Raw genomic sequence first — 25,263 nt, forward strand, 5'->3', positions numbered from 1 at the left:
ATGATGTTGGTCCCGCATGCCAACCAGCCAGAATATAAAGATATGCCGTCAAAGGAGACAACCTGAGTGTAGTCGCTGAATGGCCTCCAGGTGACGTCATCGTGCATCGTGCGGTCCAGGTACCCATGGTATAGTCCCACCGCATTGTTCGCCCTCTAGAGAACGTATCTGGCGGCCCTGGGCATGGCGTCAACGTACTCAGGATCAATGTGAAAGCCGTAGATCCGGGAGAAGTAAGAGATGATCCAGCTCTGAAACACAAACACGATAATGTAACGTACCGTAAGTAAATACGAAACATAAATAAATACGAAACATAAGTAAATACGAAACACAAATACGAAACATAAGTAAATACGAAACAATTAAAATGAAACGTACCGTGAGTAGTGTGCAGGATCCGGTCAACTGCCTCATCCTCCAGTTGGAGGCCTCATTCAGCTTCTGGTATAGGTATGCCAGAGTAGCTGCCCCCCAGTTCCACTGGTGAACGGTGGTCAAGTCCATGAAGTAGCGGAGGTAGGTCACGTCGACGTACCTCGCACTCTTGTCCACAAAGATCGCAGCGCATACCACATGCATGTACCAGCACCGGAGAGCGCAGCCACGGTGATAATGTGTAAATAGGTCGTCACCCGTATCCTCGGCATCGACCGCCGCGTCCAGGTGGTGCTCGAAATAGCGGTTCAGTGTGGTAAACCGGATATGAGGCCCAAATGTCGTGATGCACTCGTAGTCAGCAGCTTCGGGCTCCATACCCAAATAGAGCGCCATCCACTCACTGGCTTCGATCCTCTGGATCCGGGAGTGGGTCAACAGCGCCCCCCTGATCGGCAGGTGGAGAAGACACTGCACATCATGCAAGGTGATCGTCATCTCCCCAACCGGCAAGTGGAAAGAAGACGTCTCCTTGTGCCACCGCTCCACAAAGGTCCCCTGCATGCCGTGGCTGATGGTGGAATACCCCGTCATGCAGAGCCCACTAAGCCCTGAACCTCTCACAGCGTCGTTAAACCACTCGGCAGTCGGTTTAAACAGACTGAAAACCTTCCGGGCGTGGTTCACCATTTTCAACGGCTCTCTCTCCTGTTACAAAAAAAAGTATGTTAAATAGACCGTTAAGAAAATATTGAATAAACGTCTAAATTATAAACGGTTAAATAATGTAGTCGGGCAAATTATAAAAAAATACCTCTCCCTCCCAGATACGCCGAGCGACGTGCTCGCGGTAGGTAAGCAGCACGGAAGTGTCACTGAGCCCTCCCGGGAAGCCCTCCTCCTGCTCATCCTCCTCCCCGAGTGGAGGGTCAACATCCGGTACCTCCTCCGCCTCGTGGTATGACACTGCCACCTCGTCCTCCTCCTCCTCTCGCTGGCGGGAAGAAGATACCCGAGCCAGACGACTCCTCGATCCAGATGTAGAGGTACCCTCGTCCATCTCCACGGAAACTTGCACACGTCGTCCCTGGCCCTGCCCCCGTCCCTGTGTCGACGCCAGCTGCGCTGCCGCCCGCTCGCGTCTAGCCGACGTAGTCTGGGTCTCTCTACCCTGTCTGATGTGTGCTTGGTTGCCTGACATGTTCCTGAAAACAATTGAAATCGATTAATATGCGAGACAACATAAAGAACTAAAAAAAATCGGACTTCTGATACAATTCAGAAGTTCATTTCCGAAACTGGGAATGGAGGTGTTTTCGGAAATGAACTTCCGAAACACCCCTGCGAGGAAGTTTTCTGCAACTTCCATGGCAGACCCCAAAAACAAAGTTCAAAACAAGTTTTATTCAATCTAAACAACCTAAATAGCAGTACCAACCTAATCTAATACAGTTTTTGCAATTTCTAAACACCCTAATAGAGATTTTAATAATGGATCTAAAAATTGAAAAAATTGAAAAACTTACCAATTGAAGAGATTGGGATGATTTAGGTTGAGTTTGGGAAGTTTTTGGAATGTCTAAATGTTTGATACACACTTGCTTTTGCAGAAATTTTTGAAGAGAGGAAGTTTGAAGTAGATTTAGGGTAAAGTGAATGGGGGAGGGGGGCTGTTTTGCTAAATCTGCAAAACGCGCAGTATTTCAGAAGTTCATTTCCGAAATGGTGTTTTCGGAAATGCATTTCCTAAATAAGACAAATTTTGAAAGAAAAAAAAGGCGCTTTCGGAGATGCATCTCCGAAAACACCTTTTTCTTGCATTTCGGAGATGCATTTCCGAAATAAAAGGTATTTTGGATTTTTCACCAGAGGTGACCTAGAAGGTTGGGAGGTGGACAAAGAATTTTCCATTATTAACTATTCTAGTCACAATTAATCTACTTCCATGACTTAATCCTTTAGATTGATTTAAACTTTGCAACAATATGATGGTTATGGCAACTTTTAATTTGATAGAGTTGTTTGACAACTCAAAAAAATTTATTAATTTTTTATTAAAATTTTGAGACCATTCAAAAAATTTAATGATAGTTATTTGAATGCACATTAAATCACAACTCAGATATTTCTTTTATTAACTTTTTCTTAATTGAAAGTCTTTTAAAATTATATTATAAAGTTTAATTAACTTTTTCTTTTCTCAACAGACTAAAATAATAATAATAATAATAAAAAGAATTTCTAACCATCTTTTGGGCATTTAAGCTATTTATAAATAAATGCAACGAAAATGAGAACCACTCTTCCATTTTATCAAAGCATCGTCCAATAAAAACACACACGGCCAACCAATTCTTAAAACAGAGTCTTGACTTAGATCTAACAGCAATTGCAGATCGCGAAACGACGACGTAGAAGGATGGTACTCAACAGCGGCGTGGTGATGAGGGTGGCGCACGTGTCAGCTAGGTTGTGTCAATACATAGCGTGCAACCCTGAGATTCTGAGAAGCGACGCCGTTTTGGGCCTCATCTTTTGTCTTCCTTTCCAGCGTTTGTTCTTCTCGCTTTCGTCTTACCTTGGTTATCGTACTCCGCACTCCAATTGAGATCGAAATCGATACTCTTACGGTGAATCATTATTGTATATATTTGTATTGTACATCTTAGGTTTTTTTTTAACTTTGTTGTTGTTGTTGTTGTTTGTTGTTGTTGTTGTGTTTGTGTCTCTTCCTATGTATTTGTTTTTATATTTACATTTGACACTGTTCTGTCTGCATAGTAACTGGATTTAATTTGGTACTAGTTTGGAAGAGGTGATGAAATTAAGGTGAAAAATATTTGTACGATCTAAGGTAGGCCATTTCCAAGTAGTAGGACCGATTCTGGTAGTTTGAAGATTTAAAACCTTACACTCCTCGAGAAATCCCAATAATGAACATATAATATAACTCTAGTGATCATGTTTCGATAGAATTAATTTCTCTCTACAACTCTTTGACTAGATAAGTGTCTCTCTGAGCATACTTGATAGTTTGAGGAGCTTGAAGGCAATGAGAACTCTCATCTTTTGGTTAGAATTAGAAGATCAAACCTATTCTTTAAGAATTAGAATATTAATGGTGTTGTAGTGTGCTGACAAGAATTCAAAGATTCAGGGAGAGACAATCAAGAATGATGTCTCTCGCAACAAGAAATTCAAGAATGTGGATAAGAAATTATTGTTGTCGGAAGTTTGTTCATTATGCAAGATATTGTTGTTTCAATAAAGAAGGCAATGCTAGTGAGACAAAGAAGAAACACAATTTTCACATGTAGACAATAGTGATTCTAATGAGGTCATACTAATGGCCAACACAAATATGACACGAGATCAAGTCAATGTATGGTATGTTGACAGAGGTCATAGTAATCCCATAACAAACAACTAATACTCGTTTATCAAGCTTGATAAATCAATGAGAAAGGCTATTAGATTTGCATATAATACTATAGTTATATAGTTATATATGAAGGTATGTGAAACATTCTCATGAAAAAGAAGGATGGGCAATAAGCAATTATAATTGATGTATTATATGTCTCTTCAATGCCAAGTAACTTTATAAGCTTTGACTAATTGCTCAATAAGAACTATAGTGCGGGATTAGAAGATAAGAAGCTGAAGATGTTTGATGCAAGTTCCAAACTAACTTTAAAAGCACCCATGTCAAACAATAGAACTTCATTATTAACATGTTTGACTATCAATGTCTTGCATTAACCACAATTGAGAGTTAAAATTGGATTTGGCACCAACTATATGGTCATGTGAACTTTAGAAGTCCTAGTCTAATGCACATGAAAAAATGGTGTATAGACTTCCTCAGACCAAAATGACAAAGAAGTTATATGAAGAATGTTGCGCAACCAAGCAGACAAAAAAGTCATTCAAGTATGACTTGTCTATGAAGTCAAATAGAAGTTGGAGATTGTACACTCAAATGTATGTGATTCGTTTGAAGTAAAGTCAACGGGAGGTAACTGCTATTTTCTAACTTTCATAAATGAATTCACCAGTTACATATGGATTTATATGATGGAGAAGAATAGTGAAGTACTCACTTAATTCAAGAAGTTTAAATTGTTAGTTAAGCAAACATGTTGAAATGGCATAAAGAGATTGAAAACTGATGGAGGTGGTGAATACACTTCAATTGAGTTTGCTCAATTTTGTGAGAAATAAGGAATTAAGTATGATACATTAGCTTTCTGCACACCTCGGTCCTATGGCATTGGTGAACATGGCAAGAAGCATGCTCAAAGCAAGACAGTTACCAAAGTATTTATGGGGAGAGGAAATCTCGACTGCAGTACACATCATAGATTCTCAATAAAAAAGTTAATGAACAATACACCATGTGAAGCCTAGACAAGTCTGAAGCCAAATGTTGCTCATTTAAAAACGTTTGGCTCACTTTGTTTCACACGCGTATCTGAACAATTAATAAAGAAGTTGAATGATATAAGTCACACTATGATGTTCATAAGCTATCCTTCACAAATTATTCTCACTTAATAAAAATAATGTGGTAATAAGTAAAGGTGTGCAGTTTAATGAGAGAAAAAGATATAAAAGACTCAAAGTTCTAAACGATCCATTGCAGAATGATGCAAACTCAAACAAATACTCAATGAATTAAATTAATTAACTATGAAAGATTTTCTTACCAACTATTAAATGAAAAGGATCACCTAATTAAACAAGTCATCGAACAAGTCATGAGGGTTGAATCTGAGCCGATTGACCTTAATCTAAAACAATAAATGTCATACTTATTAGTCAAATGTAACCAATTTGTTTATCATCGATTAAGTTTTAATTTAATTTTATAAAAAATATATATTATAAAGTTTAAAGCATTTTTTTTATTTTGTTCACATTTTTTATTTTAAAATTGAATTAAACTTACCTATATCATATATTTTAGACTAAAAGAAAAATGTACTAAATCAATAATAAAAAAAAAAGCTCAATGTAGATAAAACAAAAAATCTATAAAAAAAAATTGAAAAAGAAAAAAAAACAAATAAAATCAGAAGAAAGGGAAAATTCGGTGCAGTTGCTGTAGTGTTCCGCAAGATGAAGACTATGGTGACGCCATTGACAAGAGTCTCTACATTTTTTCGCCCAAATGCCCATAATGCCCTTCCCTTCTCCCCCAAATCACGCAACCCTTCGTTACCAAACTTCTTCACCTTCACCTCACCCACTCCCACTCACACCCCCTCTCTTTCAATGGCCGCGTCTTCTCAATCCAATGCTCCGGTACCTCTATTCCTCTCATATTTTCTTCTTCTCAATTGATTAATAACTAGTTTTGTCGCTTCAAAATTCGAAATTTCCACAAAATTACTATAATTTATAAATGTAATTTCTCGTTTATGAATCAGGTTGCGTCCTCTGGTGATGCTAACATCAATAAAGATGACATCTTTCAATTAATTCAAGCTCATCAGGTATTTTTAGCCCTTTTATTTAGATTTTTCTGGAAGCATTATAAATTATAATCAAAAGATAAAAACTTCTGGTATAAGCTGAATTGGTTAAATTAGCCTTCATCAAAATATTACTGTAAGTGAAGAATTATAGACTTATTTTAGCTGTGAAACTATGATAAACCAGAAGCTAAAATCTTTGCTAGTAATTTTAATTTGTGTGTGAGTCCTTTGTGGGAGATTGATTTTAAGTGTTATTGTGGTAGGAAAAAGCTGCGAGACTTTCTCCGATTGAAGAAATTAGAACTGTCCTTGATCGTAGTGTGCGCGGGACGCTCTCCACATTCTCAAAGGTTTCTGTCCTATTCTTAAACTGACTTGAATAACTAATTGTTTTTACTTTTATTTTCCATCTCAGTGTGAATTTCTAATGATTATTGTTGAGTGGAATTCATGAGTTGCGGTCGTGTTTTTGTTTATTTATTTATGCAATGTTTGGAATTCATGAGTATAGGGCTATTAGCTTTCCTGGTCTGGTATAGCTTTCATTAGGCGAAGAGTGAGATGCAGATTTTCTTGTTTCAAAATTTACTTGCGGACTTATGTTCTTGCCCCAATATTCTAGTTCTCGTGGTACTACAAACCAGAAGGAATTGCAAGCACCCTTCCCTCCGAGCAACAACTGCAAACTAATGAATAATAATAGTAAAATCCTTGCTTGGCAGAGCCATGAAATTGAAATCTTCTCTGACTGTCTTTATGATCATATCATTGGCATATAATTTTGTATTATTATTTATTGGCAGACGATAAATTACTTTTTTCTCGTTTGATCTTTTGTTTTTTGACATGCAGAAGTATGATGGTTATCCATCAGGGTCTATGGTTGACTTTGCAAGTGATGCAAATGGATGTCTTATATTAGCAGTGAGCGACTTGGCTGTTCATTCAAAGGTTTTTCTTTTTCTTCCCCCAAAATTTATTGTTAGAAAACATTCAATATAAGCAATTCAAAGATTGGATCTAACAAGATGAGAAATAGGATTTGACGTCGAATTTGTAAACTTTTTATAAATGGCCATCCAGCACACTGTTGAATTTGGCTTGTCAAATGCCACAAGTTCAATTTCAAATGCTGATTATGTCCTCAACCCGCACACGATCATCTTAACAATTATAATTCATGAAAACACTTTTGCACCACAAACCATTTAAAAGATTGCTTCCATTGCTGAAAAGGTATAGTTTTCTGTACTTTACAGGACTTAGCTGCTAATCCTAAATGTTCAGTGCTTGTGGCTAGAGATCCTGAAGATAGGACTGATTTGGTGATCACTTTACATGGTGACGCTATCTTTGTAAGCTCCATCCAATCTTCTGTTCATTTCCCAGTAGCTATATATTATTTTTCTGTGTCTTCATTTCCTTTTACTATTGCTTATTAAGGATTGGGTTGCATAGTTATTAAATAACAGAATCATTATACAACGGGAAAGAAGTTTAAATTTAGTCTTGAATTTTACTCAGGTACCTGAAAAGGATAATAAGGCAATACGAGCTGCATATTTGGCTAGACATCCAAATGCGTTTTGGGTAACTTTGTTCGTCATTCTTCCTTGTAATTTATTTATTTTCCTTCTGCCTGTCGTCCAAAAACTAACACCTATAGATAAACTACTCATATTCAAGGTTGACTTTGGAGACTTCCGATTCGTACGCATTGAACCAAAAGTTGTACGATTTGTATCAGGTGTTGCTACAGCTTTGTTAGGATCAGGAGGTTTGTTAACCTTGCTACTGTTGCTCGTTTATTTTTCTGTTAATGCTGTGATATGTTTGAAGGGAAAGGGAAAGAACAGTTAAATGGATTGAAGAACTATTTATTATAGTGAACACTTTAAAGTTAAGGATTTGTGTTGTGGCTGTCTGGATGTTGTTATCTAACACAAGCTTCTCTTTAAAGTGAGCAAGAGTGTGTGAACCCCAAAGTAAAAACTTAACAAAAACAAAAAAATTATTTTATCTTTAAGTTGGGGATTTCTTGATGCTGGTGTGGTGTGTCCTGCATAATAAAATCTGCTTTTCAAGTTTTAAGTCAAATGCTTTGATTGTAAACTGTACTGGTTTTAGCATGCACTAAAAAGAATATCTATGAAATCCTTGCATTTTAAAAGCTGATTCTTCAATGAAAATATTTTGATTGGTGCATATCAAAATATCTTCTTATCACAATTGGTAGATTCAGGAATGAGCAAGCATCTTCTCTGCATCATAAGTGAATTTCCTGTGTCTTATCTATTAAGAAAAATTCTGTTATGCTTATTTTTAACTTTGACTTCAGAGTTTAGCGGAGATGAGTTCAAATCTGCAAAAGTTGATCCCATATCTCAGTTTTCCAAGCCAGTAGCGGTAGTGATCTCCAACTGTTCATGATATATTACATGTCTACAACGTACTTCTTAGATCACCATTTTATCTCTTTTAATGTAATATTGTTATTTGACAGTCGCATATGAACAAAGATCATGGCGAAGATACTAAAATGATTGTGCAGCACTGGACCTCAGTTCCGGTATGTCATCTTGCCCATTGTACAGTATACACTATCTACAAGATTAATATCATGGTGTCGACTTTTTTATTGATTAGTATCATGGAGATTTTCTCTGTCAAGCTTGCGTCCAATATTACATCATTGTGCATGAATGAGCATAATAAAATCTGTATGGATGCCTTTCTGATTATCTTGTATGTTACATTTACATCGTTGTTTTCTTTATGGTATATAAATGCGAGAGAACTATTGTATATAAAAAAGTAAGTTATCCGGAACTATGATCTTGAAAAGGCAATTAAAATAGCTTGTTCTCAAAACAATGATAGTACCAAATGCTAATATTCTGCTGGGCAAAGAGCTGGTGATGTTTGGCTTCATGACTGAATTGATCATCTGCAGGTAGACTTTGCGGACATACTAGATTTGGATCGTCTAGGTTTCAATGTTAAGGTATTGATTCTGTTATTGTTTTAAGTCATTTTTTATTTGTCTTGCATTCCTGAAGGCACTATATTTATTTTAAGTTTTTTTTTTAAATCACCTATTAATTGGAAAAATAGCACCTTCAATAAAATTTTCTCCTTATTTACCAGTTATATTGAATGTTCAATTTTTTACTTTTGAACTTGTACCTTTGCTTAAATTAAATAATAATTTTTTTGTAGGCTGGTTATAAGGGAGATACTTTCAAGCTCCGGGTACCTTTTCCTCGACCTGCAGAAGATAGAAAGTAAGACATCATTCATATTTGATATAAACTCCCATCTCGTGCAGAAAAGAACACATCTGAATTAATTAGATAAAATTCGGTGCTGTTAAGTATCAGATTACAGTTTCCTGTTATAACCCGACTTTCTGCAGATAGTAACTGTTTACTGTGCTTTTCTTTTAGGGATGTGAAGACTCTCATTGTTGAGATGCTCCAAGCCGCTAAGCCTCAAGTTTGATTGATTACTCCACAGCTCAAAGATGGAGAGGTACTCATCAGAAACTCATCAAGTACTGAATTCTGCTGCTTCCTACCACTTCATCCTTCTGCTAAGGGGAACAAATTGTGTGCTTTGAGAAGTAGACAAGTAAATAGTTGTATTTCCAATATACACACTGCAAAAACTCAAATAATTTACTTTGTATAGTTTCGCCTATTGACGATTTTTTGTGGGGAAACATTCACAAAATGGTGAAAATTAATTGTCTGTCATAAACACTTATCTCTGTATAGAATGTTCATGCAATCTTCCAGGTTTACACAGTTGAATTGAGGCAATTTGAGAAATCCTTGATGAAACGAGAATAACTTTTTGTCACTCCAGGGAAGAATATTTATGTATGGTTAAAGCTATGAGTTGAATTACTATTGGAAAAGCTTCCAAATTTGATATAGAGTGGATAGTTGATTACTGCGCATGATGAAGGATCATTGCGTTGAAAATTATGTCATATTTGTACAGCACGTTTTCAAAAAGCTACCAAATTGGAAATGACACCTTCAATGTGGAAACACACGTTTGTATAGCTGTCAACAAATCTTTCATTATTTTATTTTATGAAATTGTTTACTTTGGTAATTTTATGTTCAGTGATTAGTTCAACTATTACATACCCACCACCGCACATTTTTTACAATGAGAAAAAAAAATCAATTTTTTTGGTATTTAGTAGTGCAAAGTGATATAAACTATACAATTTGTCCATTTCTCTATCAAACCAATAACTTGATTGTTTGATCTCTTGTCCCATTGTGTATGAAAACAAAACCAACCAAAACCAAAAAAGAAAATATCGGCTGTGTCTTTGTGTTCAATTTCTGGTGCTGGTGAAGCCTGAAATACTTTATTTGGATGATTCAACAAATCACAACCGTCTGTTTCTTATTCAAATCCTTATACTCAAAAACACTATTACAAATGTGAACTAAAAAGAGAGTTTTGATTTAATCATCTTTCACATGTTACAACTACCTTTACTGAAAGACTGTTGCAGACATAGTGCATGCAAGCTGCAGCATCATGTTTTTGATGATACATTGAAAGAGTAAATCTAACATTTATTTACTTATCATGTATAATAAAATAATAATAAATGTAAAATCAGCAACATCTTGAGTCTTGACTATTTAAAAACAAAAGTAAGCTATTTTGTCTAATTTTGAACCTTAAACTAAAAATAGCAAAATTGGTACTAGTATTAGTAGAAAAGATTTCATGTATAAATATGGTCTAAGTTCAGTCATTTCTCTTTTATCAAGATCTATTTAACACTATTGTTATTTATGTAGATAGATAGACACAACAAAATCATTGAGATTCCAAGTACACAAATGATCCATGCTTTATTTGGCTTCATGTTACCTTAGCTGAAATTATGGATATTTGCCTGCTTGATTGAGGCTTACATTAATCTTGTATATATTTTCTTTTCCTTATTGGTTTTTTTTTCTCCATATCCTATCTCTTTAATACTCTTCTCTGACAGTCAAAAACCATATGATTCATTTCATCCAAAGGCACATTTCAAGTTCAATGTCGGCAAAAATTGCAATAGTGGGTCCTGGCATATTCATACACTTTCATTTAGGCCTCTCTTGAAAATACTATAGAAAAAGAAAAATTGATGAAGAGGGTAGGGTTGCTGAAATCTGAAGGTAAGTTGATTATTAATGACTAGTACACGCTAGAGAGAAACAAAACAAAATGGAATAGTATCTTTTACTCATCAACTCAATCATAGCATTAAAAAAGATAAGAGAAGAAGGAAAAGTGAGGAAATAATTTTTTTTCATTGATTAAAATGGATCAGATCAGATCTTACTTGTTTACAAAAACATTGAGAGAAAGAAATTTAAAAAAAAACTTGAATCATCATCATCATCAACTCAAAATATCATCTTCTTCCAATCTTCCAAAATATTTTAGGTTTCTTGTGATGTTGTTATAGATCCATCCCCTTTGCATCATTCTGAATCACTTTCCACACTTCCCATAGCCTTCAATCCTCTTGGCCTCTGCATCCAAAACCCAAAAATCAAATTTCAAAAAAGTACTTAAAAGATTAAAAAGGTTTAAACTTTGAAACAATTAAAACACAAACACAACAACACCAACCACCACTTACCTTCTTGTTACTTTTCTTCTCCCTAACTTCATATCTCTCTTGACACATATCAGTCAACCATGCTCCAGGACTCACCAACTGTAACCAAATACCAAACAAACAAATGGAAAAAATTAGGTTGTGAGAATTAACAAGATCCAACCCAAAAAAACCCTTTTTTTTTTAAGATAATGAAACTTACCAGTAAACTTCTTTGGATGATTTTGGCCCTCTTTTTAGGTCTCTGAGGAAGCTTACAACCTTTCATAGCAAGAAAATCTTCTTCTTTCTCTTTGCTAGACAGAGCGATGTAAAGCTTAGGCCAAACAAGCGCTCTCTCTTCACCGTTGTTAACATCGCCGCTGCCTTTTCCGTTATCCTCCGCCGAACCCCTCGTCGTGTAGTACCGATCTTCCTTCTCCGGCGACGCCGATTTCCTATTATCCCCGGCCGCCGGTCGGAGAACCGCCGAGTCGGAATTCCTACACAAATTTTCCATCAAAATTAGAAAAAAAATCAAATTTTTACAGAAAAACATTTAGACCACAGATCCAATGCCCCAAAGAAGAGAAAAAACGTTTACCACTTCTGGGTATGTAAAAATTTCGAGTTTTGATAGCATTAAAACGCCCAAAATCTTTTTTTTCTTCTTCTATAGAAACTAAAAATAAGTTTTTTTCCCTTCTTTTTCAAGGTTCTCTTCTGCAGAGAAAATTTCCCATTAACCAAACCAATTAGAAATTCCACCATTATATTACTCCAAAAAAAACCCATTTTTTTTCTTTTACTGAAAATCAAACCAGGAATGGTAAAAGGGAAGTTTCTCTTTTATAGCAACAAAACATGAGAAGAAATTAGAAGAAGATGAAGAGAAAGAGGAATCTGAGAAGATCCGTAGGTTGTTGTTTATATGAACAACCTTGTGAGACGGTTGGGATGATGTTGCTGTTGATGATGATGATTATGTGAAGTTTCTTTCTCGGAAAGATTAACGCCGGAACGATTATTATCCGCTCCGGAGTTGAGTTTCCGTCTGACACCACCGTTGAGCCTAGTTGAAATCCGCGGATCTTTCACCCTCACGCATCTCAGCCGCTTCCTGCTTCCCCACTGTAAGAAAAACTCTGGTTCTGTTGGCTTACACGCTCTCTGGTTCCTCTCTTCTGTCTCCATTCCTGTAACAACAACAACAAAACAGCACAAAAATCCAATTTCAGTTCAAGATTGTGAATGAGATTCGGATAAGGATTGAAGAAAATTTGAAAACATAGGAGAGAACGACGAGATAGATACCAAAGTCTTAAAGGGTTGCTTCCAAATTTAAGATCTATGCAGCAAAAGAAAGACAATCTTTTGCAGAAACTTATCTGCAAAAACAAAACCATAAGAAGGGTCAGAACAAAGAGAAGAACAAATCTATTAGCAAAGGACTCTCGAATGAGAAGAAGATGAAGAAGAACAGAAAGTCTTACAATGAAACAAATTCGGATTTAGAGAAGAAAGTTGTGTATGTGTTAACAAAGACAGATCTTCTTGTTTGTTGTTAGATTTGCAACCTTTGTTCTGAAAATGTTTGTGTTGGTTTGTAAACTTTGCTCTATGTACTTTGCAGGAGTTATCTCTCTCAGAAGAAACTGAGACAGAGTTTGAGGTTATGCCTCTCTTCTATGTTGTGTGTTTTCTCTTGTCTAACTCTTTCTTATGTTTGTTGTGTATTTATCCTTCTTGTCAAGTGATGAGAAAACTAGAGAGAATCAGAGCCGTTGGATTTTCAAGAGAAGGGTTAGGTGATTGACAAAAAGAAAATAAAATAAAAAATAAACTGTTCTTATCATTTTCTTTTGGGCTTACCTGCCTCAGTATTGGGTTTGGGCTTACTGTTGGGCCTCTACTTATTTCAAGGTCCAACTTCTGAGGCCAGTTTTTGTAGGACATCTTGAATTTTATGAAAAGCCCTTAATTCACCCAAGAGCGCATTAAATGGACTTCTTTTGAAAAAAATTATGACAATTTCTTTATCCACCCATCGAGGTGAGAACCTCCGCTGGAATTCGAAGATGTATCTTTTTTTCTATTTTCTCATAATTCGGAGATGCATATCCGAAAATACCTATTTTTGGGTGTTTTCAGAAATACATCTCCGAAAACACCTATTTTCACATTTTTCATTATTTTGGAGATGCATCTCCGAAATATGCTTTGAGTATTTTTTTTTTCAAAACAATGATTAATCCCATATTTTACATTGATCGACAAAATATAACACGTAAATTAGAATACAATATCAATATTATAAAAACGAAAATAGTTGTATGGGTAAGTGTTGAGTGTCAAAATAATACAACACGAATACAAAAAAGTCAATGTTGATGCAACTTACTAGACGGTGATGAATATGATTCTTCCAAGAAGAAATTGACAACATGTTTGAAGTATATTTGAATGGAATTATATTCTAATCTAGTGAAGAACAATGACATTAAACCCACCTCAGTGGTGTATTCAATAGTGTATGACAATTTAACATGAAGCCCCCTCACTGTATAACGGAGACCTTAACCACCTCATTGGAAGGTAATCCATAATGGTTACCGTCAACCTTTCAACATTTTATATTCTAGTACAAAATAATTTTATTGCGTTTGAACCTTATCTTCACCATTAGAATTTTCTTCAAAATACACTCCCCTTCTTGATTAGATTTGACATTGTATTTCGCTTAGATTATTACACCATTTAATCATCAAAAGTGTTGGGTATTAAGTGTTAGTGATTAAGTCTCATATTGGCTAGAAAGGGAGGAAATGTTTGATGTAAAAGAGAAAGGACTCATACGTCTAATGCCTTAATGTTTTAGGTGGATATGAGGCGTTAAGGTCTCTTGGATCCATGAACGTTTGACTATTAAACACTTTCGACGCGGCGCTTCCCGGACTCCCAACAATTGGTATCACAATTTAATTAAGCTCGGTGGGAAATGGAAATGGATCCTAATATGGATCAAGGCTAGTAATATGGGTGACTCACACTTGTGATGGAGATTGTTGAGTTTTGAATGTAAGTGATTAAGTATCACATTGACTAGAATAGGAGGAAATGTTGGATATAAAAGAGAAATGACTCATACTCCTAGTACCTTAAGGTTTTGGGTAGATATGCAGCGTCAATATCTCTTGGATCGATGAACGTTTGACCCATTGACACTTTTAGCGCGTCCCTCCATAAACTCTTCAACAAAAAGCCATATTGTCATTTATGTTGAAGTTATGATATGGTCTTCAATGTCATTGTAATTTTCATAAGTTGTTTCTTCAAGAAATATGCATTCTCATTGGATTAGTACTAATGGTGATGCAGATTATTCATTTGATTCTCAATCCATTACTTTATATGTGAAATATGGGGTTGAGTGAAAATTAAATTAAGAGAAAATCTAAATAAGGTGTTGCAAGACCATGGCAAGATTGAAATCTTACACATTGAAAAAAAAACCTTGTTAGAGTTTGGAAATTTGTTCCATTAATTTGAACATAACATATAATCTTGAGAGTTGATGGAAGCATTCCACCACCTTGATGGAATGTAGGAACCTTAGATGTCAACATAGAGCTTATTAGAATAAATAAGTTATATGCAACATATAATATATTAAATATTTATCAAAATAAACATTTATGAATAAGCTTGCATAAATTATTTTTATATTAAAAAATAAAAAATTTAAATTGTGTTTTGTGCATGCTATAAATTTTTTTGCATAAACTATGTTGAGAACTTATTAAATTAGCCAATCCAAATTTGTCTATATGTCATTTTAATCCATAACCAAATTTTTCTTCAACAATTTGAGTATAGTTTCTCACTTCCCTAAGGTCTCTCTACATCTTCAATGTGGCTGGAACCATTGTTGTAGATAGGTAAGGATTATTGAGATATTATTGAGATTGATATATTATTAAGATATTAGGTATAATATCAAATATAATCTAAGTTGCGTAAGTCCAAACCCAATCAGGGTTGTATATAAATATTTATAGTCTGTATTATTATTTGTATACACCGTTACAATTCAAGTGAATATAAATTATTATTTCCTTATTTTCTCTCCTCTCATTAGAAGTGTCTCAAGATGATGCAGTAAATAATTGTATTAAAGTGTTTTGATGTTATTCGAAGCTATAAAGTTTTTCCATTGTTGTGATTTTTTATGAAGAAAGCATAGGGTGATAATGATATATGATTATCTAATTTGTATTTGTCAATTTTAGGTTACATTCTTTCAATTGGTATTATTAAACCACACAACCTTGATATATTCATCTTGCGTGATTTATGAATTGAATATGATAATTTAATGATTGGAATTTTCTTTACTATAAATATAAAGAAAAGAAAAAGAAATCATTTCTTTTACAATTTGTTGGGGTTTTAAATGAACATACACTAGTACAAAATTATCTTTTAAGCAAAAGCTCTTAAGTCGGTTGTCATTAGGCCTGATTTAACAAAAGTGGTGGTGGCAATTTTGTAATTGTTTAGAATTTGTGAAGTCATTTTTCATTGTGAAGTTCTAATAAAGTCATTCACATCTTCTTCTAAAATTTCCCCTTTCTTCTCAAACTATTTTATTTCCCCGACAATTATTCCCCTCTCCCAATTTTAGTGCTTCGAATCCTTATCTCACTGACACCCATTACTTCCTAAAAATCCTATAAACCCTAGCCGCACGAAGAATTTGAGCATTAGTTATCGGCGACGACGAAGAGGGTCAATATCCTCGGCGATGATGAAAATATTATGATGAGCCTCTCATATCGTTGAGGTTGAAGAAGTTGTCATCACTACCAGCAAAGAAGATGAAAAGTTATTATAGATTTGTATGTTTTTCCCTTTTACTTTTTCTTCTTCATTTTTGGGGTTTACCTTGCATCGTTTGTGTTTTTTAATTGTGTTTGACAACATGGTTACTTCAATTTCAACAATCCATGCTCTAACCTCGCGGTCATTCTCTCATAAATGGAAAAGAAGAATGAAACATGATCCTTTCCAAAGAAAACAAAAGTGTTCTCTCGCCGTCAATTGCATCAATGACGAAAAAAGAATGAATTATGGTCCGCTGCTACACTTAGCCACCTCAAGATGTAAATAACCTAGTAAGAGAAAATTCTTATAGGAAGGGTATCAATCCAAATACCTTCCAAACACTCGAACAAAATTATATTGTTAATTGTTTGGTTAGTTCAATTTCACTTCGGAAGAATACAATAAGTTAACTATCAATTATCATTCTGTAAACTCAACTATATAGTTTTGTTGTATCTCATTGAAAATTAATTTGGGATTTCTTTAACTTATGTTAAGCTACCAATATGATGGAAAACAGATGTAGTTTATGCTCTAATATTCAATTTCATTATCCTTTTAGATTCAAAGAATTTCATTATCTTAAAATAATATTGCTTTGCTCAAATGCAGTGTGGAAGCTTTTGAGACAATTTCCTAAAAAGTAGCTTATTGGGAAAACACTTCTGGAAGTCTGAAAATTTAAAGTTGCGAAGAGGAAATCGATTCTCCTATTTATGGAAATCGATTTCCTGAGAGTTGAATAGTTTTATTTTTGGATTTTCAATTGTGGAAATCGATTACCCAGTTTGGGGAAATCGATTTCTTGAGAGATATTTTGTTTTTCAACTGCTTTATGGGCCTGTTTTGGTTCCAACTTGTATTGTTGTATCCTATAAATATCCATCATGTAACATTTGTCAAAATTAATGCCATTTGTTATAATTTTCCTCAATTACTCACTCACTCACTCTCTCTCTCTCTCTCTCTCTCTCTCTCTCTCTCTCTCTCCCTCTCTCTCTCTCTCTCACACACACACACACTCAATATCTTGAGATTCTTCATCTTCTAAAATTCTCCATTTTTCTCCATTGATTCACCAACAAGCTTTGTGCTTGTTCCGACATTTGGCATCCAGAGCCTAGTTCTGATCCTTAATCCACTGCAAAGATGACTACCGTATCCAATAATCATGTTTCCTCCAATATTACAACCCTTGAATCTAAGAACTATGACAAATGGTGCAAACAAATGAAGGTGTTGTTTTGGTATCAAAATGTTCTTGAAGTGGTTAACAATGGTGTTGCACTACTTGGGGCAGCAGTTACTAATGCATAGAAGGCTACACACAAGGAAGAAAAAAGATAGATTACAAGGCACTCTTCTTGATTCACTCTTGTGTTAATGGTGACCATTTTGAAAAAGTTGGCGATTGCGATTCGGCGAAGCAAGCTTGGGAGATCTTGAAAAAAGCTTATGAAGGGGCTAATAAGGAAAATGTGGTGAGGTTATAAACTCACAAGCGTCAGTTCGATTTGGTTCACATGGAAAAGAAGGAGACTATAAACAAATACGTAACACGCATCACCCATTTGATGAATCAAATCAAATCTTGCAGAGAAACTGTTGTGGAGCAGAATGTTGTGCGAAGATCTTGCATTCTTTAACTCCAAGATTCAACAACATTATAGTGGCTATTAAAGAATCGAAGGATCTTTTGTCATTGAGCAAGGAGAAGATTCAAATCTCACTTGAGGATCATGAATAAATGATGGATGAATGAGGAAACGATAAGTCTAAAGTGAAAGTTATGTTGCAAGCACGATACAATGAGAAGAATAAACGATCGAAAGGAAAATGGACTTCGAAAAGGAAGTCAAATGTCCAAAATTTTGGTGGAAAATATTCACAAAATTTGAAGGTTTCGATTGGGGAAAAGGGTTAGAGCAACTCCAAAAGGTAATGATCAAAGAAACAACAACAAGAGAAGGGACATGAGTAACTTGAAATGTTATAATTGTAAGAGGTTGTAACGCAAAACAAAGGGAAAGTCAATGTGATGAGAATAAGGTTGCTTGACAAGAAGCGGATGATGATAATATGCTTCTTGTGATGATCATAGAGGAGAATTATGGCAGTAGTGAGGTGCTAGACATCATCAATAGGAGCTGCAAGTTGCATGGCAGCAGTTGCAGTAGTTTGAAAAGTGTTGCAGAAATGTGTCAGGAGCAAAAAGTTATGGTAATGGTTCGAGAGGGAGTTCAAGGCAGGATTGGTTCGTCAAAATCAATTAAGCCACGAAGAATTAAGTGAAATTCACGGATGACACCACTTTAGAGGCCGACGGATTCAATGATGTTTTGATCACGAGAAAGGATAGTGGTCATTACTTGATCAAAGATGTGATATACATTCTGGAAATTAAATGTAATTTCTTGAGTATTAGCCAATTGCTTGAGAAGGATTACATTATTCGCATGGAAAACAAGATTTTGCGCATTTTGGACCAAAACTGGGTTTTAGTCCTTAAATTCCTATTGCTGCCAATAGGACCTTCAAGATAGAGTTGAAAGTGATGGAGCATAGGTGTCTTGCTACAGCAGTAAGTTTAGAAGAGTGGTTGTGGCACTACCGTCTTGGACATCTCAATTTTTTAGACCTCAACGCGTTACATAGGGATTGTATGGTAACCGGGCTACCAAGAATCAATGTTCCAGCTGAGATGTGTGAAGAGTGTGTGCAAGGGAAGTAACACAAAGGTAGTTTAGGCAAAGATGCAGGTCATAGGACCAAATGTCACCTTGAGGTGGTGTACTCTAACATTTGTGGTCCAATGCAAGTCAACTCGTATGATGGCAATCGATATATTATCACATTTATCGATGATTTCAGTAGGAAACTATAGACTTACCTAATCAAGAGGAAGGATGAGGTATTTTATGTGTTCAAGAAGTTCAAGTCCATGGTTGAGCGGAAAAGTAGTAACAAAATCAAAATTCTCAAAACGGATGATGGAGGTGAGTATACCTCGAATGAGTTTGTGAATTATTGTGATGAGGTGGGTATAATGCGTAAGGTTGTGCCACCTTATACGCTTCAACAAACGGTGTTTCCGAGAGGGAAAATCTTTCGATAATGAATATGGTCTATAGTATGTTGAAGGGTAAAAGCTTGCTGAATGAATTGTGGGGTGAAGCCGTTTCTAAAGCCACTTATTTATTGAATAGATGCCCTACAAAGAAGTTAGACAAAGTGACTTTAGAAGAGGTATATAGTGGATTTAAACCAAGTTTAAGTCATTTGAAAGTTTCCGGTTCAGTTGCATTTCGACATATTCCGGGACAGCTTCGAAAGAAGTTGGATGACAAAGGAGAATTGATGTTGCTTGTTGGTCACCATCCTACCGAAGGTTATAAGTTGTTTGATGTGAAGAGTAAGAAGATCATGATCAGTCACAATGTGGTTGTGGATGAAGTGAGGCTATTTGACAAGAGAAAAATGGCTATGACAGAAATGGAAATCGATTCCCCTCCAGGTAGAAATCGATTCCCTTCACGATTTCTACATACCGAAGGTTTTGAAGAAGTGGAAATAGATTCCCCCATTTCTTGAAATCGATTTCCTGAAGCAAACACAAAAAATCATCATTTTGAAAATCGTGAAAAGTAGCCGATCAAAGTCGAAAATAGTGAATCTAGTAGACGACCAGCAAGGCAAAAAGGTTTGCCTCAGAGACTTTAAGATTGAAAAGTATTCTGGAACAATGAGATTAACAATGATGGTGATCTCATCCACTTTGCGCTTATGGCCGAATCCAAGCCTGTTAGCATGAAGGAGGCATTAAGCAATCCAAAGTGGATGTGTGCGATGAAAGAAGAACTCGAATCGATCAAGAAGAATAGTACTTGGGATTTGGTTGATTTACCGAAATGAAAGAAGGAAATCAGTGTGAGGTGGGTCTATAAGGTGAAGGCAAATCCAAAAGACGAAATTGTCAAGCATAAGGCTTGACTTGTTGCAAAGGGATTTTTGCAGAGAGAAGGTATAAATTTTGATGGGGTATTTGCACCAGTTACTAGGCTGGAAACCATTAGGTTGGTTGTTGGCATTGCGAATTCAAACAATTGCTTGATGTATCAAATGGATGTGAAATCCGCATTTTTGAATGGTCCACTTAAGGAGGGAGTTTATGTAGAACAACCCTCTGGTTTTGTTGTGACAAATCAAGAGGGCAGGGTCTATAAGTTGAAGAAGATGCTCTATGGTTTGAAACAAGCTCCAAGTTCTTGTAACAAACACATAGATGGTTCCTTGTCGATGTTGACTTCAAGAGGTGTATTTCGGAGCATGGTGTCTATGTGAAGACGGATGCGAGCAAAGATGTGATAATATTTTGCTTATATGTGGACAATTTGTTGATCACGAGAAGCAATTAGTTAAGCATTTATAGGTTCAAGAGTGAGCTTATGGAGGATTTTGAAATGAGTGACCTTGGTATCATGACTTCCTTTCTTGGCATAGAGTTCCACAAGTTAAAATTGGGACTGCTTATGCATCAAAGAAAGTATGCACTTGAGATATTGAAGAGGTGTGATATGTAGCATTGCAATGCTGCCAATACACCGACTGAGGTAAGGTTACATATGTCCAAAAGTTATGATGGACAAGATGTGGATCCAACGCAATATCAGAGATTGATTGGATCATTAATGTTATCTATGAAATACGCGGCCAGATTTTGCGTTTAGCGTCGGAATTGCGAGTAGATTCATGGAGAGACCGAAGATGTCTCACTTGGTTGCAGTTAAGAGAATCCTACGATACGTCAAAGGTACTCTTGGTTGTGGAATTCTTTTTCCCACAGCTGACACGGGCAGAAAGTGCGAATTGCTTGGTTACACGAATTCCAATTGGTGTAGAGATAAGGACGATCGAAAGTCTACGACTAGTTATGTCTTTATGTTTGGAGTAGCACCATATTCTAGGTGTTATAAAAAGGAACTCGTGGTGGAACTCTCTTCTTGTGAGGCCGAGTATATCGTAGCGGCGTTGTGTGCGTGTCAGGCTGTGTGGCTTATGAATCTGCTGGAAGATTTGGGCAGCAAGGTGGAGGAAGTTGTCACACTCTTGGTTGATAATGTTTCAGCTATCTGTCTTGCTAAGAATCCCATAGCACATGGGAGAAGAAGGCATATTGAGATGGGGTTTCATTACTTGAGGGATCCGGTGTGTGCGAGTCAGCTGTGATTACGATATTATCAAAGCGAAGAACAAGTTGTACATTTGTTAACGAAAGGTGTAACGAATGTGGTTTTCAAGAAGTTAGTGACAAGTTTAGGTATGAAGAACTTTGAGATTTTGAATTAAGGTGGTGTATTGAAGTCCTTGATAATTCAAATGCAGTGTGAAGCTTTTAAGACCATCTTGTGGAAAGGAGCTTATTGGAAAATCACTTTTGGAAGTCTGGAAATTTAAAGTTGTAAAGAGGAAATCAATTCCCCTATTTCTGAAAATCGAATTTCCTGAGAGTTGAATTGTTTTATTTTTAGATTTTCAGTTGTGGAAATCAATTACCCAGTTTGAGGAAACCGATTTCCTGAGAGATATATTGTTTTTCAGTTGCTTTATGGGCCTGTTTTGGTTCTAACTTGTATTTTTGTGTCCTATAAATATCCCTAATGTAACATTTTGTCAAAATTAATGTCATTTGTTATAATTTTCCTAAATTACTCTCTCTCACTCAATATCTCAATATTCTCCATCTTCTAAAATTCTCCATTTTTCTCCATTGATTCACCAACAAGCTTTGTGCTTGTTCTAACAGTGTTTAGGACACTATTATATATCTCTCCCCTCACTTATGTGTCATATTAAATAACTAATTTAAATTTATTCTACAGTTAAACAACTTATCACTCTACTGGCTAAAAATGGGGGATGAATATAATGCTTTTTCCCACGCATATGTGAAATCTAAGCATAACACCAAAAGTATGAGAATGCTTCAAAAAGGGGATGAGACTATCTTGACTCTGATATAGAACAGGAGGATATGGGATTTTATGGGAAACTTATGGGTACAACAAACTGTGATCTAAATCATATTGATGTTGAAGTCATGAGAATGGGGAGACAAGTAAGTATGGAGCAGAGGAAGTTCCTGGTTAGGAAGGTGACTAAGGAGGAAATAGAGAGTGCGCTTAAATGGATTGGATATCTGAAATCTCTAGGTATGGATGGATATGGTGCCTACTTCTTCAAAGCTTGCTGGCACTTAGTAAAGAAAGATGTTGTGGTTGCTATTTTTAAGTTTTTTGACAGGGGAAAATCTACAAACCATTCAATAATACTGTTGTTACTTTAATCCCAAAACATGATAACGCTAGTGGAGTAAAAGATTATCGACCCATAGCGGGATGTACAACTTTCTACAAAATCATATCGAGAATTCTCACTTTGAGATTAGGGAAGGTGCTACCAAATATAGTCAACTTGAATCAAGAAGCTTTTATACCGGGTCAGAACATCAATGTCATATTATGTTGGCGCATGAACTTGTAAAAGGTTATAATAGAAGGGGTACTCCTCGATGTATGCTCCAACTAGACTTACAAAAGGCGTACAATATGGTGGAGTGGAGGGATTTAGAAGACATAATGCGAGAGATTGGTCTACCTAAAACCTTTAGAAGACAATGTCGTATAATTTCAATATTAATGGTTCCATGACAGAAAATATGCAGGCGCGTAGAGGTATTAGGCAAGGGGATCCAATCCCCCCTTGCTTTTTGTTCTTATGATGGAATACATGAATAGATAGCTTACTAAAATGTAGGAAAATCCAAATTTCAACCATCATGCGAAGTGTGAGAAGCTAAGCCTAACACACTTAACTTTTGCAGACAACGTTTGTTAGATATACGGTATGATAATCCTGGATATCTTCAAGAATCGTGTTCGTTCACTTTCCGAACAAAGTATTTCGACCTTATTCTTGTTTGGGTTCACGAAATCTTTGCGGGGATAATTCTCGAAGAACAATCTGTTTCTGACAATAGAGAACATATCAGAATGTAGAGAGAAAGTCTGTAATTTTGTATACCAAATCGAGACCAATAGACTCCTTATATAGGAGACCAATAATAGAAACGAACAGACACACCTTTTCGGAAAACAGTTATGTCTGTTGGAACGGGTGCAATTATTCAAATGAATTGTTATATCCGTTGGGAAAGGGTGCAACTATTCAAAAGAAATTTTTGCTCGGGGCGCTGCCCCGCACCCCGCCCGCTGACCTGGACCCCAGCCAGGGGCGCTGCCCCTTGGACCCCGGCAGGGCGCTGCCCCGCACCCCGCCAGGGGCTCCGCCCCTTGGACCCCGACGGGGCGCTGCCCCGCACCCCGTTTCTATTGTTCATATTCAATTACATGTTTGGCTCGACGCACTACCCTAACTCGTTTCAAACTTAACGCATAATTGCATTGGCCTATAGTAAATCACATTACTACCAAAATGCATTGATGATACTAAAATCACCAACAATGTTCTCATGTTTTGCAGGGGGATATAACTTATGTGAGTATGATGCTGGATGTCATCCAAAGATTTTCAAATGACACAGGTTTGGTGATTAATCCGTCTAATGTAAAATATTTTTTGGGGGTATTGATGAGGTAACTAGAGACAAATTGAAGAGAATTACCAAGTTTGAAGAGGGGAATCTCCCAGTTAGATACTTGGGTGTTCCACTCACTAGTAAAAAGCTTGCTATTTCTCACTACATGTCGCTTATAGAGAACATTGTGTGCAAAATTACTCAATATTGGATTATGTGTTTTTCTATACCAAAATTAGTGCTTAAAAAGATTGAAGCTATCTGCAGATCATTCATCTGGTCGGGCTCTCATGTTGTGAAATCCAAAATCCTAGTGGCGTGGAATAACGTATGCAAACCAAAATGTCAAGGAGGTTTGGATATTGTTAATTTTGAAATCTGGAATGAGTCCTCCATGATTAAGTGCCTTTGGAATTTGTGTCGTAATCCGATAACTTATGGGTGAAATGGATTCACATTTACTACATAAAAGACATAGATATTATGCAGGTGGATTTTCAGATTCATTGGTCGTGGGTGTTTAAAAACATCATGGCGCATAGAGCTACTATAGTCCAGCGTCCTCGCGAGTGGAACAAATTAATGCAACTGGATAAATTTTCGATGAAGGGAGTGTACAACATGCTGACTAGTGACAATGCTAAGGTCCCCTAGAGAATGTTGATGAATCAAAACTGTGTGAGACCAAGAGCAGTGATGAATTTGTGGTTGATTTGTCACGGTCGCCTACCAATGAAGGATAGGCTTTATCGATTTGGGATGATCCCAGAGACTTCCTGCTGCCTATGCAATGTTGCAAATGAAACTCTTTCACATCTCTTCTTTGAGTGCAGGGTTACTAACCATGTTCAAGTGCAAATTCTTTTGTGGTTAAGTGTGGACCATAGTCCCATAATGTGGGCTGAAGAAATTAAATGGGTTACTCGTTACACTAGAGCCAAAGGCTGGAAGGCTAGTCTTGTTAGATTAGCTTTTACAAAACTTCATATGGTTTGTGGTCTTATAGTAATGAGATTATTTTCAAACAAAATGTGCATAGGGATATAGTGTCAGATATCAAAGATAACATAGTCTACGACGAGTGGTATACAAATAAGCTTAAGAAGCATATATCTAATCTTCTGCTTTAGTTTTTTCTATATTTTTTTTTTGAAGATTTGTTCTGTTTTGAGGGTTGGATCCAAGCGATCACCTTGTACCTATTGATTTTTTGAATTAATACATTTACCTTTTTAATTAAGAAAAAACAATTTGTCACTCTTTTATTATGGAATAAATTTAAAATCATTTAATATTCATAT

The 25,263-nt window shown here is 36.1% G+C and overlaps 2 protein-coding genes across 2 annotated transcripts; one reads left to right on the forward strand and one right to left on the reverse strand.

Annotated features, from left to right (window-relative positions):
- The first annotated feature begins 5,454 nt into the window (after positions 1 to 5,454).
- On the forward strand, positions 5,455 to 9,660 carry LOC131609930 (uncharacterized). The gene is made up of 12 exons (XM_058881762.1): positions 5,455 to 5,685; positions 5,811 to 5,876; positions 6,122 to 6,208; positions 6,711 to 6,809; positions 7,118 to 7,213; positions 7,383 to 7,448; positions 7,545 to 7,635; positions 8,197 to 8,264; positions 8,362 to 8,427; positions 8,812 to 8,862; positions 9,078 to 9,142; positions 9,305 to 9,660. Exons 1-12 carry the CDS (start codon positions 5,500 to 5,502, stop codon positions 9,357 to 9,359), a joined length of 996 nt encoding a protein of 331 aa, XP_058737745.1. The 5' UTR covers positions 5,455 to 5,499; the 3' UTR covers positions 9,360 to 9,660.
- A 1,512-nt stretch (positions 9,661 to 11,172) lies between these two features.
- On the reverse strand, positions 11,173 to 13,218 carry LOC131609931 (uncharacterized). The gene is made up of 6 exons (XM_058881763.1): positions 12,978 to 13,218; positions 12,799 to 12,872; positions 12,425 to 12,680; positions 11,708 to 11,987; positions 11,527 to 11,604; positions 11,173 to 11,416 (listed from the first exon to the last, which is right to left on the reverse strand). The coding sequence occupies exons 3-6, from the start codon at positions 12,676 to 12,678 to the stop codon at positions 11,366 to 11,368; spliced, it is 663 nt and encodes a 220-aa protein (XP_058737746.1). The 5' UTR covers positions 12,679 to 12,680; positions 12,799 to 12,872; positions 12,978 to 13,218; the 3' UTR covers positions 11,173 to 11,365.
- Between the last annotated feature and the right edge of the window lie 12,045 nt (positions 13,219 to 25,263).

This window comes from Vicia villosa, linkage group LG6 (assembly GCF_029867415.1).
Source record: "Vicia villosa cultivar HV-30 ecotype Madison, WI linkage group LG6, Vvil1.0, whole genome shotgun sequence".
In the NCBI taxonomy this organism is placed as follows: domain Eukaryota; kingdom Viridiplantae; phylum Streptophyta; class Magnoliopsida; order Fabales; family Fabaceae; genus Vicia; species Vicia villosa.